The 15,267-nt window shown below is 43.1% G+C and overlaps 1 protein-coding gene across 1 annotated transcript in view; it reads left to right on the top strand.

The window, feature by feature from the left end:
• NUSAP1 (nucleolar and spindle associated protein 1) overlaps nucleotides 1-14,167 on the top strand; it is a 34,936-nt gene extending 20,769 nt beyond the window's left edge. Inside the window, exons 8-12 of the mRNA XM_068253345.1 lie at nucleotides 2,546-2,727; nucleotides 5,717-5,922; nucleotides 6,031-6,147; nucleotides 7,991-8,093; nucleotides 12,058-14,167. Coding sequence (XP_068109446.1) covers nucleotides 2,546-2,727; nucleotides 5,717-5,922; nucleotides 6,031-6,147; nucleotides 7,991-8,093; nucleotides 12,058-12,145 — 696 coding nt within the window. The 3' untranslated portion in view covers nucleotides 12,146-14,167. The remainder of the gene's footprint in view (nucleotides 1-2,545; nucleotides 2,728-5,716; nucleotides 5,923-6,030; nucleotides 6,148-7,990; nucleotides 8,094-12,057) is intronic.
• Nucleotides 14,168-15,267: the final 1,100 nt, after the last annotated feature.

Below are 15,267 nucleotides of genomic sequence, written 5' to 3'. Positions count from 1 at the left end.
GCCATCTTTTTGGTTGAAAGGAGGGGACAGGGAGCATGAGACACAGTTCCAACTGTTCTGTGTCCTGATCACCCCTCCCAGCTGCGCACGCTAGACTTTAAATCTTAAATTCTAAAAAAAAAGTGCCCAAACAGCAGAACAAGAACATCAGAAATCCTATCATGCTTTGCACAGCATCAGGGGAAGAATGCCTGAGCAGATTTCTTTGCTGGGACAGAGCTTAGCTTCTGTGCAGTTAAAAATGAGACTTGGGTACGAAAAACAAACGTTCTGATGCTGTGAAACTGTTAAAGAAACCCCAAGCCTTTTCAGTGCTGCTGAGTAGATTTTTAGTCTGGAGGTTCACTTTAAGGGAGTTCCTGTACCTGACAGTCAAATCTGTTGAGGTATTTTTACCTTTTTAAAAACAAAATAAGACAGTGGGATTCCAGGGTCTCATCAGAGAACTACTATACATTTGTTTCTCATCTATTTATCTTCAGATTTACTTTAACACTACGCATAAAAGAAAAATAATTTATATACTATTTATTTCCTTTAACGTTAATGTGTATTTCAACAACTGTGCATGTATGTGCCTTTGGCTCAACATCTATGTCAGGGGTGTCTAAACTGTTAAGTAATTTGTTTGTAGGTTTTTTGTTTTTTTTTGTCTATGGGTGGAGAGGCAATAATACATAAAAATAGTTGGTTAACTTCGAATAGGGATTTGAAAGTGCATGGTTCATCCCCTCAGTAGAGGGAACCGACTGCCTCATACCAGTTTTACATGCAGCGGAATAAGGCCACTGCTTATTGGCTATTTGAGCCGCAAACTTAACATTTCCATACATTTAAAAAATCAAGTCTATGCATGAAACTTAAAGGGACACTTAAGTTAAACAAAAAAAAAGTTTTACTCACTTAGCGCTTCCAATAGCCCCCTGCAGCTGTCCGGTGCCCTCGCAGTCTCCCTCCGATCCTCCCGGCCCCGCCGGCAGCCACTTCCTGTTTCGGTGACAGGAGCTGACAGGCTGGGGACGCTAGTTATTCTTCGCGTTCCCAGACACATTAGCACCCTCTATGCTGCTATATGGTATATGATATAGCAGCATAGATGGCGCTATTGTGGCCAGGAACGCGAAGAATCACTCGCGTCCTCAGCCTGTCAGCTCCTGTCACCGAAACAGGAAGTGGCTGCCGGCGGGGCCGGGAGGATCGGAGGGAGACGGCGAGGGCACCGGACAGCTGCAGGGGGCTATTGGAAGCCCTAAGTGAGTAAAACTCATTTTTTTTTTGTTTGACTTAAGTGTCCCTTTAAGTTTCATGCATAGACATGATTTTTTAAATGTATGGAAATGTTAAAGGGGAACTGAAGAGAGAGGTATATGGAGGCTGTCATGTTTATTTCCTTTTAGACAATACCAGTTGCCTGGCAGCCCTGCTGATCCTCTGCCTCTAATACTATTAGCCATAGCCCCTGAACAAGCATGCAGCAGATCAGGTGTTTCAGTGGTTCAGACTTATAAGTCTGATCTGACAAGACTAGCTGCATGCTTGTTTCTGGTTTTAATCAGATACTACTGCAGAGAAATAGACCAGCAGGGCTGCCAGGCAACTGGTATTGATTAAAAGGAAATACACATGACAGCCTCCATATACCTCTCTCTTCAGTTCCCCTTTAAGTTTGCGGCTCAAATAGCCAATAAGCAGTGGCCTTATTCCGCTGCATGTAAAACTGGTATGAGGCAGTCGGTTCCCTCTACTGAGGGGATGAACCATGCACTTTCAAATCCCTATTCGAAGTTAACCAACTATTTTTATGTAGTATTGCCTCTCCACCCATAGACAAAAAAAATACAAAAAACCTACAAACAAATTACTTGTCTATGGGTGGAGAGGCAATACTACATAAAAATAGTTGGTTAACTTCGAATAGGGATTTAAAAGTGCATGGTTCATCCCCTCAGTAGAGGGAACCGACTGCCTCATACCAGTTTTACATGCAGCGGAATAAGGCCACTGCTTATTGGCTATTTGAGCCGCAAACTTAACATTTCCATACATTTAAAAAATCAAGTCTATGCATGAAACTTAAAGAGACACTTAAGTCAAACAAAAAAAATGAGTTTTACTCACTTAGGGCTTCCAATAGCCCCCTGCAGCTGTCCGGTGCCCTCGCAGTCTCCCTCCGATCCTCCCGGCCCCGCCGGCAGCCACTTCCTGTTTCGGTGACAGGAGCTGACAGGCTGGGGACGCGAGTGATTCTTCGCGTTCCCAGACACATTAGCACCCTCTATGCTGCTATATGGTATATAATATATGCTATAGCAGCATAGATGGCGCTATTGTGGCCAGGAACGCGAAGAATCACTCGCGTCCCCAGCCTGTCAGCTCCTGTCACCGAAACAGGAAGTGGCTGCCGGCAGGGCCAGGAGGATCGGAGGGAGACGGCGAGGGCACCGGACAGCTGCAGGGGGCTATTGGAAGCCCCAGGTGAGTAAAACTCATTTTTTTTTTGTTTGACTTAAGTGTCCCTTTAAAACAACCAATTTGTGTTTTGCAGAGCTTGTTTCAAAGTAGATTCTTTGTCTTGAGCCCTGCAATGGATAGGGGTCACATGTCCCCTGTAAAGACACCAGCAAATCAAAGACGTTCTGCACGTTCCAGCACTGCCAAGGGGAGCATCTTGGTGAATAAATCTGCGCCCAAACCCTCTGCTGCTTCAGGTTCCAGGATGAATGTTCGGTAAGCATATACAAAAGCATATGACTCTAAGGCCACATACACACATCAGACCATAGTCTTTTGAAAATGAAAGATCGCAGACCAATCTTACCACCCTTCATGTAGTATGAGAGCCATACCTACACAGTCTTTTCTATGGAGCTGAACTCCACATCAGAAAAAAAATCTTTGCAAGATGCTGCACACACAGATGCTGTACAGACACAAAAGATCAGTATCTGCAAAAGATCTGTTCCTGCCAAAAATCAATTCCTGCAAATTGCAATGATAGTCTATGAGATCTGCAGATCATCATACACACATGATTTATCTGACATTCATCTGCAGATCAGATCCACCAGGATGGATTTTCAGATCTGCAGATGACTGCTTGATCTGCAGATGAATATCAGTTAAATCATGTGTGTATGATGATCTGCAGATCTCATAGACTATCATTGCAATTTGCAGGAACAGATCTTTTGCAGATACTGATCTTTTGCAGATACTGATCTTTTGCAGATACTGATCTTTTGCAGATACTGATCTTTTGCAGATACTGATCTTTTGTGTCTGTACAGTATCTGTGTGTGCAGCATCTTGCAAAGATTTTTTTTCTGATGTGGAGTTCAGCTCCATAGAAAAGACTGTGTAGGTATGGCTCTCATACTACATGAAGGGTGGTAAGATTGGTCTGTGATCTTTCATTTTCAAAAGACTATGGTCGTCTGTGTGTATGGGGCCTAAGACAGGCATAACTGTCTACAGTATGTTAAAGTACACATGGACAAAAAAATAAGTCACATAAAGGTAGATATTTACCTAGTTGAAAGACTCTGGAGGGTCCAAAGGCTGTCTGTATTATTTTACAGCCTACTGTTCCAGTGCAGGGTCCTTCTAAACCTGTTCTACAAAGGCTTATTGAAACCCCCTTGCAATGCAGCTGATGTATTAGTTGGATTGAAATTTCTTTCAGCCAAATAAAGACCTTGGGCCCTTTTTTGATAACCCGTTAGGCTTATGTTGTAGTAATTTCTTCCTCTTCTGTAATTTAAATGATACAGTTTTAATTATTTGTAATCTTTAGCTCACCCTATACTGGCTTTTGGACACACCCTTGCATTTACCTTGGTGTCCTTAATTCAAGTATATTTATATAGGGATTACCTAACGCCAGCCTCCGGTTGGCTGTTATGATTATTAGTACAATTGCATTTTGTATATATATCTACCGTATATACTCGCATATAAGCCGACCCCCCCCCCCCCCCCCCCCCCAAAACTTTTCCCTGAAAAAACAGGGAAAAATGATTGACCCCCATATAAGCCGGGAGTAGGAAATGCTGGATTGGTGCAGCCCCCCAGTGTGTCCCAATATAGCTAGTATAGTGCCCAGTATAGGTAGGTAGTGTCCAGTATAGCTAGTATAGTGCCCAGTATGGGTAGGTAGTGCCTCAGTTTAGCTAGTATAGTGCCCAGTTTAGCTAGTATAGTGTCCCAGTATGGCTAGTATAGTGCCCAGTTTAGTTAGTATAGTGCCCAGTTTAGTTAGTATAGTGCCCAGTTTAGCCAGTATAGTGCCCAGTTTAGCCAGTATAGTGCCCAGTTTAGCCAGTATAGTGCCCAGTTTAGCCAGTATAGTGCCCAGTTTAGCCAGTATAGTGCCCAGTTTAGCCAGTATAGTGCCCAGTTTAGCCAGTATAGTGCCCAGTTTAGCTAGTATAGTGCCCAATTTAGCTAGTATAGTGCCCAGTTTAGCTAGTATAGTGCCCCAGTATGGCTAGTATAGTGCCCAGTTTAGCTAGTATAGTGCCCAGTTTAGCTAGTATAGTGCCCAGTTTAGCTAGTATAGTGCCCAGTTTAGCCAGTACAGTGCCCAGTTTAGCCAGTATAGTACCCAAGTATGGCTAGTAAAGTGCCCAGTTTAGCCAGTATAGTGCCCAGTTTAGCTAGTATAGTGCCCCAGTATGGCTAGTAAAGTGCCCAGTTTAGCCAGTATAGTGCCCAGTTTAGCCAGTATAGTGCCCAAGTATGGCTAGTAAAGTGCCCAGTTTAGCCAGTATAGTGCCCAGCATAGGTGGGTAGTGCTCCCCCCCGCGGCCGCCGCTGCTGCTATTACCTTGTTAGACAGCGGCCGCTTCCTAATCCGCGTTCCTCTTCTTTCTCAGAGTGTATCACAGCAGCGCGCCCGGCGCTGCTGCTGTGACGATGCAGGGGGCAGGAAAGAGCGTGGCTCCCTATAGCGGCGATCTGTATCGCCGTTACCAAGGGAACCGCTCTTTCCTGCCCCCTGCATCGTCACAGCAGCAGCGCCGGGCGCGCTGCTGTGATACACTCTGAGAAAGAAGAGGAACGCGGATTAGGAAGCGGCCGCTGTCTAACAAGGTAATAGCAGCAGCGGGAGCGGGGAGGGGGGGGAGCAGGGCGCGGACCACCCACCACTAGACCACCAGGGAAGACTCGCATACAAGCCGACCCCCCAACTTTTGACCCCCTTTTTGGGGGTCAAAAATTCGGCTTGTATGCGAGTATATACGGTATATGTACCCTGTGGTACGACCATACCACTTAATTGCAATTTTGATGATCTGTGTACTTCTCAGAATGTCTTTGACTTTTTAATTAATTTTTGAAAACTTTTTTGCCTATATTAGTGTGTGTGTGTGTGTGTGTGTGTGTATGTATATGTATGTATGCATTATTTATATATATATCTCTATCTCTATCTATATCTATATCTATATATATATATATCTGACCTCAGGCCCTCACTTAGAGGTTTTTTTTATACATATTCCCCTTTGCTGCTATAGTTTTTCGTCTTAACACTAGTGTTCAATGCAGCAAATATTATACCTTCATGCACATACAGCAATAGCATGCCTTTAAAAATGTTCAGGCTCTTTAAAAATTTTGTTAAGGTAAATGTTGTAATACAATCATTTATAAAAAGTGCCAGGATTTCTGAATATATCATCTGTGTTTTAACAGTGTCCTGTAATTCTATAAGATTTTCAGAAGCAACAAAAGATAATGAGCACAAGCGCTCTTTGATCAAGACGCCTTCCCGAAAATTCTCTTTCATTGGGACACCAGGGAGTGAAGCAAGAAGAAGCTCGCCTGTCCGTAAACCTAACCCACACAGTGATGGGAACAGTAGCTTGCCACTCCCTATGGCTGATCTGGAGTCGGAAGCAAACAAAGGGATTCCAGCAGGTATTTGCACACATTTACACTTCTAAAATGACTTTGCTTTGTAATGATGTCATGCCTGTAACAACAATAAGCTGTGGCTTGTCTAATTGTTTATTTTAAATCCACTAGCTACTACTCCCTTCAAACTCACTACTCCTATCATAGCAACTCCGAATACCAACAATAAGTCAAAGTTTGATCTTCATGCAAGTTTGGCTAAACCACTTGGCTATCAACCACACAGAGGTTAGCTTGGCAACTTCATTACAATAATGTGATCCAAGTGTTATGTGATAAAAATGATGGTCTGTATGCTTATGTCACGTTAGCTTATCTACAGTATACTTCACTGGGTGCCAAAATCTGGGTTTGTTTACAACTAGGGATGGTCATTGAAGGGTAAATCATTTCTAGTTGATGCAGTATTATGCTCCCTTTTTTTTTTTTTTTTTTTTTTTTTTTTTTAGGCAGCTTGAAAATGGATCAGTCAAATTCCACTTTAGTCGGATTTAATTGGTCTGTTTTCAAGTTGTATACAAAATTAGCATGATTCTGCATCTACTTGAATTATTGGCATCTCATTGTCTGTCTATACTTGCCACCTTGTAGCAGTAAAACTGAACAGTTTTATTATGTACAGCTTCTCCATTGTGAACAGACAAAGGGCTGGTTCACACTGGACGCTTGTGCATCTCTTTGCTGATTGCCGGTGATCAGTAAAGCGCTGCTGCTAATGTATTCCTATGGATATATATTCTCACTGCGGCGATTGCGATCACACACTGCATGCAGAGCTTTGGGGATAATCACGTTGTGATTCTGGTTCTATTGAATGGGAATAACAAGCGCAAATCGCGGTAAAACTTCAAATATTTATGCAATCGCAATTAATGCTCCAAATTTGAACTAGCCTAAAGTGTGTGTGTGGTAATGGGGGGGGGGGGGGGTGATTTTTACACAGATGACATTACTTTAGGACAAAAGCAAGAAGGATAACTGTATGGGAAATAAAGAATAGGAAAACCTGTTTTTTGTTTTAATTGGATATTAAACTTTAAAGCACACCTGAAGTAAGAGGGCTATGGGGCCCAACATACTTATTTCTTTTTAAACCATGTAAATTGCCTGGCTTTCTTGAACATCTGTTTCTAATACTTTTTAGCCACAGACCTTGCACTAGCATGAAGATAAGATGCTCTGATTGTAGCCTGACTACATTATCTCCATGCTTGTTTCAGGTGTGTGATTCAGACACTTCTGCAGCCAAATAGATCAGCAGGACAGCTAGACTATTGGTATTGTTGAAATGGCAGTAAGTATGGCAACCACCACATGATTCTTATTTCAGGTGTACTTTAAAGATTAGTGTCCCTGAGTGCTTCCAAAGACAGCTCCATACTGCATGAACGTGCACTCGCACCTGCACAGTGTGGACCCGCTCATCCTCGGAAGTACTCTGGGTAGAAAGTAAGTAAGTACTTTCCAAAGCCGTCTGACTACTCCTGAAGGTGTATTGGACCAGTCAAATAGCTTCAATGGGGGGGGGAGGGGTGGAGAGGGGTCACAAAGTGATAACCGGGAAGGCTCTATGGGATCTAGAGCCTTCCTTCTCTATAGGTATTTATTTTTTTATGAGCGCTACTTTTTATTGCCTCATAACAATATACTGTATCTGATTCAAATTTGCATAAGAAAATGACATCTGCAGAATGAAAGTTAAAGTAATCCAGAGATGTCAAAATAAAGATTTTATATTTACCCGGGCTTCCTCCAGCCCCATAAGCATGTCTGAGTCCCTCGCCGTCCTCCCGACATGTGCAGAAGAGCTTACTGGCTTGACTGAGCATGGTTACCAGGACAGATACCAGGAGAACGGAGGGACGCATCGCTGCTCAGGGGGCTGGAGGAAGCCCCAGGTAAGTATCAAATCTTTTTATTTTAACATCTCACGTACACTTTAAAATCTTTTGCAATACTGATGTGCTGCAAACCATTGATTATGTATATTGTAGTTTACACGGTTTGGATGTCTGATTTTGTATTGAATATATGTGGAGCTGTATTAAAAGGTTACTACTACAATTCAAAGGTAAACTGAAACCTTGGGGAGATACTAAAGAAAACCAGCCTGGCCAATCAAGCCATGTATCTATGTTGAAGAACAGTTTCAAGAAACCTACACTCCAGACACGGTAAGGAATTTGATAAACCCTATAAATCCAGCGCTGGCTCCCCCTGAAGCGTCCCGCAATCCTGGCTCGACAAGGCTTGATATATTTACGCTCCCTGGCTCCAGCGGGGGCGTGTTGCAGCTCTCAGCATGGAGACAGGCGGTAAAGGCCGATCTCTGTCTCGGCCGCTCTACTACGCAGGTGCAGTATAGCGGACCGACAGCGATCGGCTATTTTCGCCTATCTCTGAGCGGAGAGCCGATACTGTGCTGGAGCCGGGAAGGTAAATACTTACATCCCCGCTGTTCGTTGGGGCATAGCAAGACCGCCGTGGGACACAAAAGAACGGGGGAAGCCTCGATAGAATCCGGAGGCTTCCCCCACCCGAGGTGCGTACCCCCCAGGGGAACTTTTTTTTTTTTTTAGTTACAGGTTTTCTTTAAATTAACCTACAGTGGAGGAAATAATTATTTGACCCCTCACTGATTTTGTAAGTTTGTCCAATGACAAAGAAAAGTCTCAGAACAGTATCATTTCAATGGTAGGTTTATTTTAACAGTGGCAGATAGCACATCAAAAGGAAAATCGAAAAAATAACCTTAAATAAAAGATAGCAACTGATTTGCATTTCATTGAGTGAAATACGTTTTTTTGAACCCTCTAACAATAAAAGACTTAATACTTAGTGGAAAAACCCTTGTTTGCAAGCACAGAGGTCAAACGTTTCTTGTAATTGATGACCAAGTTTGCACACATTTTAGGAGGAATGTTGGTCCACTCCTCTTTGCAGATAATCTCTAAATCCCTAAGGTTTCGAGGCTGTCTCTGTGCAACTCTGAGCTTGAGCTCCCTCCATAGGTTTTCTATTGGATTAAGGTCCGGAGACTGACTAGGCCACTCCATGATCTTAATGTGCTTCTTCTTGAGCCTTTGCTGTATGTTTTGGGTCATTGTCGTGCTGGAACACCCATCCACGACCCATTTTCAGTTTCCTGGCAGAGGGAAGGAGGTTGTCGTTCAGGATTTCACGATACATGGCTCCGTCCATTTTCCCGTTAATGCGATTAAGTTGTCCTGTGCCCTTAGCAGAAAAACACCCCCAAAGCAAAATGTTTCCACCCCCATGCATGACGGTGGGGACGGTGTTTTGGGGGTCATAGGCAGCATTTTTCCTTCTCCAAACACAGCGAGTTGAGTTAATGCCAAAGAGCTCTATTTTGGTCTCATCAGACCACAGCACCTTCTCCCAGTCACTCACAGAATCATTCAGGTGTTCGTTGGCAAACTTCAGACGGGCCTGCACATGTGCCTTCTTGAGCAGGGGGACCTTGCGAGCCCTGCAGGATTTTAATCCATTGCGGTGTAATGTTTCCAATGGTTTTCTTGGTGACTGTGGTCCCTGCTAATTTGAGGTCATTCACTAACTCCTCCCGTGTAGTTCTAGGATGCTTTTTCACCTTTCTCAGAACCATTGACACCCCACGAGGTGAGATCTTGCGTGGAGCCCCAGAGCGAGGTCGATTGATGGTCATTTTGTGCTCCTTCCATTTTCGAACAATCGCACCAACAGTTGTCACCTTCTCTCCCAGCTTCTTGCTAATGGTTTTGTAGCCCATTCCAGCCTTGTGCAGGTCTACAATTTTGTCTCTGACATCCTTGGACAGCTCTTTGGTCTTTCCCATGTTGGAGAGTTTGGAGTCTGCTTGATTGATTGATTCTGTGGACAGGTGTCTTTTATACAGGTGACTAGTTAAGACAGGTGTCCTTAATGAGGGTGACTAATTGAGTAGAAGTGTCTAACCACTCTGTGGGAGCCAGAACTCTTAATGGTTGGTAGGGGTTCAAAAATGTATTTCACTCAATGAAATGCAAATCAGTTGCTATCTTTTATTTGAGGTTATTTTTTCGATTTTCCTTTTGATGTGCTATCTGCCACTGTTAAAATAAACCTACCATTGAAATGATACTGTTCTGAGACTTTTCATTTCTTTGTCATTGGACAAACTTACAAAATCAGTGAGGGGTCAAATAATTATTTCCTCCACTGTATGTGCAGACATAGGACTATAGTTCTTGTCTTAAACCCTGATGCAAAACTAGGAAGTTCCCAATATCTATTCAATTAAGATGGATGGCAAGTGGTTATTCACTAAATTGTGATGTTTAGTGCAACACTTAGGGCCCCTTTCCACTAGCGTGTAAACCGGGCCGAATATGCAGAGATTCCCCGCAGCTAAATCGCGCGGGGAAACTCTGTCATAGGAAACAATGACGCCACCGGCCGAATCATTTACCTTAGCGATTCCGCCGACATTGCCATCAGTTTCCGTGCGGGAGGTTGCGAATCCCATAGCCGTGCATGGCACGGCTTATGGGATTTGTCAGCGTTCCCGCAGACCAGGAAGTGCCGCCGCACGTCTCGCACTAGTGGAAACAGGCCCTTAAGGCCTTTTTCACAGTGGGATGGTGCGTTTGAGGCGACGTTAAAGTCGCACAACGTGCCCCTAACGCAGCCCATGTAGGTTATAAAATTGGCCGTTATTTTGTACTAGGTTGTCTCTTGGTGCGCAGTTTTTGTTGCATACTGATGGAACGAAAACGGCGCATGCGTTACATTAAAAAAAAAAAAAAAAAAACCTTACTGAGCATGTGCAACACACACAACGCAGCAAATGTATTGCTAAACGCACAGCATGCAGCACTTTCTAAATATTGCTACACGTTGCACTGTGAATGTCGCACAGACTTTGCATTGCTGTGCGTTAGTCTGCGTTGGAACATTTTCTAACGTGCGACTTTAACGTCGCACTGTGAAAGAGGCCTAAATGCGTGTTTTGGGAATCTCGCTCACTTTCCCAGGTCAATAATCAGTCCTTATTTGGCCATGCGCTTTTATTTATTTTCTAGAAGGTTACTGGTGTCTTCTGGCGGTCATATCGCCATTTAAAAAAAATATATATATGGTCTTGCTGTTTAACTGCAGTCATAGAAATGGCACTACATGGTACTGCTCTTAGTTTGGCCTTGTTATAGCATTATAGTCTGCTAAAATAATACATTGTCATTAGATGCATTAATTGTAGTTCATAAGCCAGTGTAATCACTGCCCTGTGTTGTCTGATGTTTTGTGTATAAATACATGACTGGTATGAGTTAGAAGCAACAACCTTCACCTTTTGCTTTGTCTTTTCGAAGTGTTCTTTAAATAATTGTCCCATGAATAGACAGAATAAACAAGAAAAAAATAGGAAAAGGGAGAAGGGTGTCTTGAGCACTAGATGTAAATGAGGTCTCTCCCAAGCAGAAGCTTTGTTGAGATCTGCTGGCCTGTGTTTAGGGGCGGATCACTGCCCAGGGTGGAGGGGAGTGAGCTTATGCACAGTGGTGAGAGCATAGTTGAGGGGTTCGCCTCTCCAGGATCCAGCAACAAGACACTCATCCACATTACTCCTAGGCATCCCGGTCTCTCTTGTTCCACCTGCATTGTTGCTGAGGCGAGTTACTTCACATGCATTCCCTACCTTTACTAGGGGGCATATTTGGCTACCTAATACTGGGTGTTCCTCTGGTCACCTATATTAGGAAGTCTCATTTTTCTACCCCTAATGGAAGACCTCCTTTTGCCACCTTTGCTGGGAGGGCTCATGTTGCTACCTAATGCAGGGGGCTCATCTAGCTACCTATACTGTGGGATTGCCTCTGGCTGCCCAATACTGGAGACCCTTCTAACTACCTATACTGGGAAGGTTGTCTCTGACCAACTATACGGAGTGCTGACGAATACTAGGCATCCCTCTGGCCACTTATACTGATGGCTTCCTAATGCTGGGGGACATATCTGTCTACCGCATTGCACAGTGTGTCCGAGTGTGTTTGTGTTTTTTTTAATCTGGAAGTATGCAGATGACAACCTTTTACAGAGCTGTGACATTATGGAGATCTGCTTACAAGCAAATTATTCTATTTTTTTTTGTTCATTTAACAGAGATGACAGACGCAAACTTCATGAAGAAGATAGAAAGCTAAAGAGAGACAGAACTATCGGAAAACGAAGAGGGATTGACGTTCAATAATTATTCCTCCATTTTAAGTGTATTTATGTAAATATCTTATTTTGATGCTTTTAAGTAGCTTATTTCCAAGTTTTGTAATTAATACATGGGCAAATAAGGTACTTTTTTCTTTTTTTTATGGTTCTTGTTATAACTATATTTTGACTATATAACTTCTGTTCTTCTTATTGTGTGTTTTTCTTTTCATAGCAAGATAAATAACCAGCTAATCAGTTGTGAATAGCAGTATATCTGTCTCCAGTATACTTTTATGGTATTTCTCTTTCTGAACAGAAGTGAATTCCGTCCACTGTACATCTATACTTCATATTACATAAAGGCCTGTACACACTCTAAAGTCAGCTAAGGCAAACGATACTGACTGCCACTATCAATAATCCACAATGTGTACAGCAGCCCCTGGCTAAGCGGATCAATTCGACCTAGCAACAGCTGATAGCTTTGTTCAGCCTGACTACCGCGTGACATCACATCTGCGCTGCTCCCCCGCTGCATTGCAACAGAACGTGTCATGAGCCTTCAGGCTAACTATGCGTCTGTACAGCCTCGGCCCAGCAATGTCAGTCAGTCGGGCAACATCTCTCTAGCGTGTGTACACGCCTTAACAGCAGTTTAACGTATAGCCTCTCCTAATGCAAAACAATTCTTTGCACCATCTGCGTAGTTCTTTGTCACCACCGGTTTGTAAATAATCTGTCACTGGAATTGCAGACAGTACAAGTCTTTGTAATGATAAATCCCTTTCAAGCAAAAATTTGAAGGCTGACAGTTGAGACTAAAAGCTTTCTATCCCACAGGCTAGTGATGTTGGCAGCTGAGAGGCTGTGCTGAAATAAACAGGGGAAGATATATTTATCCCTATGCAGCCTGTCACCTTGGTAAGTGAGGTTGTTCTGCAATATATTGTACATCGCAGTGCAGCTTAAAACACAAGTTCAGGCAGAGTTGTTTAATGTTTTTAAAATAGAACATTTCATGTGAATTATGCATGAAAAGTTTTGTAAAGGAAAAAAATAAATGTGATGTATGCAAAATAAACTAGGGAAGTACCTACCGTATGAATTCACAACTCCCAGTCAATCTGAAGGCATGATAGGCCATCAGCAGAGCGGTTTGGATTCAGCAAACATAGATATTGCTTCCCAAATATTTCTCCCATCCATCCCTGGCCTTGTGACTAAAGCCATGTTAAGCTCCATACACATGCTTGAAGTCGGCTGAGGATGCCGTTAACGACCACCTTAGCCAATAATCCGGCATGTGTATAGTAGCCCTAGATTGCTGCCCTGCAAGCGATCTGCCAGGCAGATCAACTTGTCCGAGTGACATCCAATTTTCTTGTGCCGCCCCTTTCCCCACTCACCAAGTGAAGTCACGCACGCTCTGCTCCATATGCTCTCTGCCCCCCACTTAGCAACAGAACGTGTCATCCGCTTCATGTCTGCACAGTGCTGCCCGAGGGTTTGGGTCCCAATCCCCCCCCCCCCCCCCCCTACGAGTGACGTCCATCACAGGTAGGGGCCTTTAGATGGTTCTTGGCCAGTCAAGTATCTCTGCTAAGAATCTAGCATGTGTACAATGGCCCTGATGCATTGCGGGGAGATCTGTAGTGCCAGATCATCTTTGACAAGCGCAGGAAACTTCTGTTTTGTACCGTGCTATCATCCCTCCTCCCACTCCTTAGTAATAGAACCTACCAGCTAGCAATTCATCTTTACAGCATTCTGCCCCAAAAGATTAGACCCTGATCTCTGCAGGCCATAATTGTGCATGTGTGCGCACCATAAACCGAGAAGAATCTCAAGCTGGAGGGTATATGAGCAGACAACTATTTACCATTTGAATCTGTGAACTGGCAGAGCAAGGAGTTTCCTTTTTAGTTTTTTTTTTTTAGCTTTTGCAATTTAAAAAAAAGTTTTACAAAACTTTTATGCATCCATCGTGTAATGTAATGTTCTATTAAATGCACATAAAACCTGCCTGAACTGGGCATACCATACAATAAAACCTGTTTCCATACTGTTTGACTGTATTGTATAATTATTCAAAACACATGTTCAAAGCTCATCTTGTATTATATATCTTAAAATCCATATAAACAGATAAAGTGTATTGCAACAGGTCCTTAAAGGGAAGGTCCAAGCAAAATAAAAAAGTTTCACTTACCTGGGGCTTCTACCAGCCCCATGTAGCCATCCTGTGCCCTCGTAGTCACTCACTGCTGCTCCAGTCCCCCGCTGGCAGCTTTCTGACCTCGGAGGTCAGGGCCGCATTGCGTACATTTTTACGCATTCCCGCTAGTGCAGGAACATTAACATATACATTTTTACGCGTTAGTGGTGCAACGCATACATTTTTTTTCCTGCACTAGCTGGAATGCATAAAAATGTATGCAATGCGGCCCTGACCTCTCCGAGGTCAGAAAGCTGCCAGCGGGGGACTGGAGCAGAAGTGAGTGACTACGAGGGCACAGGATGGCTACATGGGGCTGGTAGAAGCCCCAGGTAAGTGAAACTCATTTTTTTTTTTTTTTTTGCTTGGACCTTCCCTTTAACCGGAGCGAGACAGATGTTGTTGTTGTTATTATTTTTAGCACACCTTTATATCTTTATCATATCTGATACAGTAGAATCTCATTATAGCAAACTCTGATGTAGTAAATCTGTGGATATAGTAAACTCAGTCCTCAGGTCCCAGCAAATGCCTCTGTATAAATATAAAATGTATGACTAATTCTGATATAGTAAACTTTGGATATAGTAAACTACTTTATCTGGTATTCACATCCTCAAGTCTGCTGTCGATAAGGTTCCCACTCAAACACTGAACATACACCTTTTAAGGACCTGAAACGGATTGATATCCCCAAATTATACGTGCATTATAACTTAAAAATACCACAAGATTTTTTTCAGCTTCATAGAGTGCTGTTTATTCTTATCTATTGAAATTAGTGATAAGAACAAAGAGCTGCAGCAGCATAGTAACTGATGAGTAGAGATGGCCTGTGGCATATTGATTTGTTTGCATGCAAATTGTATTTAAACTTGAAACTGGACAAATCCAAATTGGCAGGAAGTGCATCTGACAAGCCCAGCCCCAAGCTGAACACAATTTGTAAG

The sequence above is a fragment of the Hyperolius riggenbachi genome, chromosome 9 (genome assembly GCF_040937935.1).
Source record: "Hyperolius riggenbachi isolate aHypRig1 chromosome 9, aHypRig1.pri, whole genome shotgun sequence".
Classification (NCBI taxonomy): domain Eukaryota; kingdom Metazoa; phylum Chordata; class Amphibia; order Anura; family Hyperoliidae; genus Hyperolius; species Hyperolius riggenbachi.
Note: the sequence above shows the minus strand (reverse complement) of the source record. Positions and strands in the feature narration are given on the sequence as shown.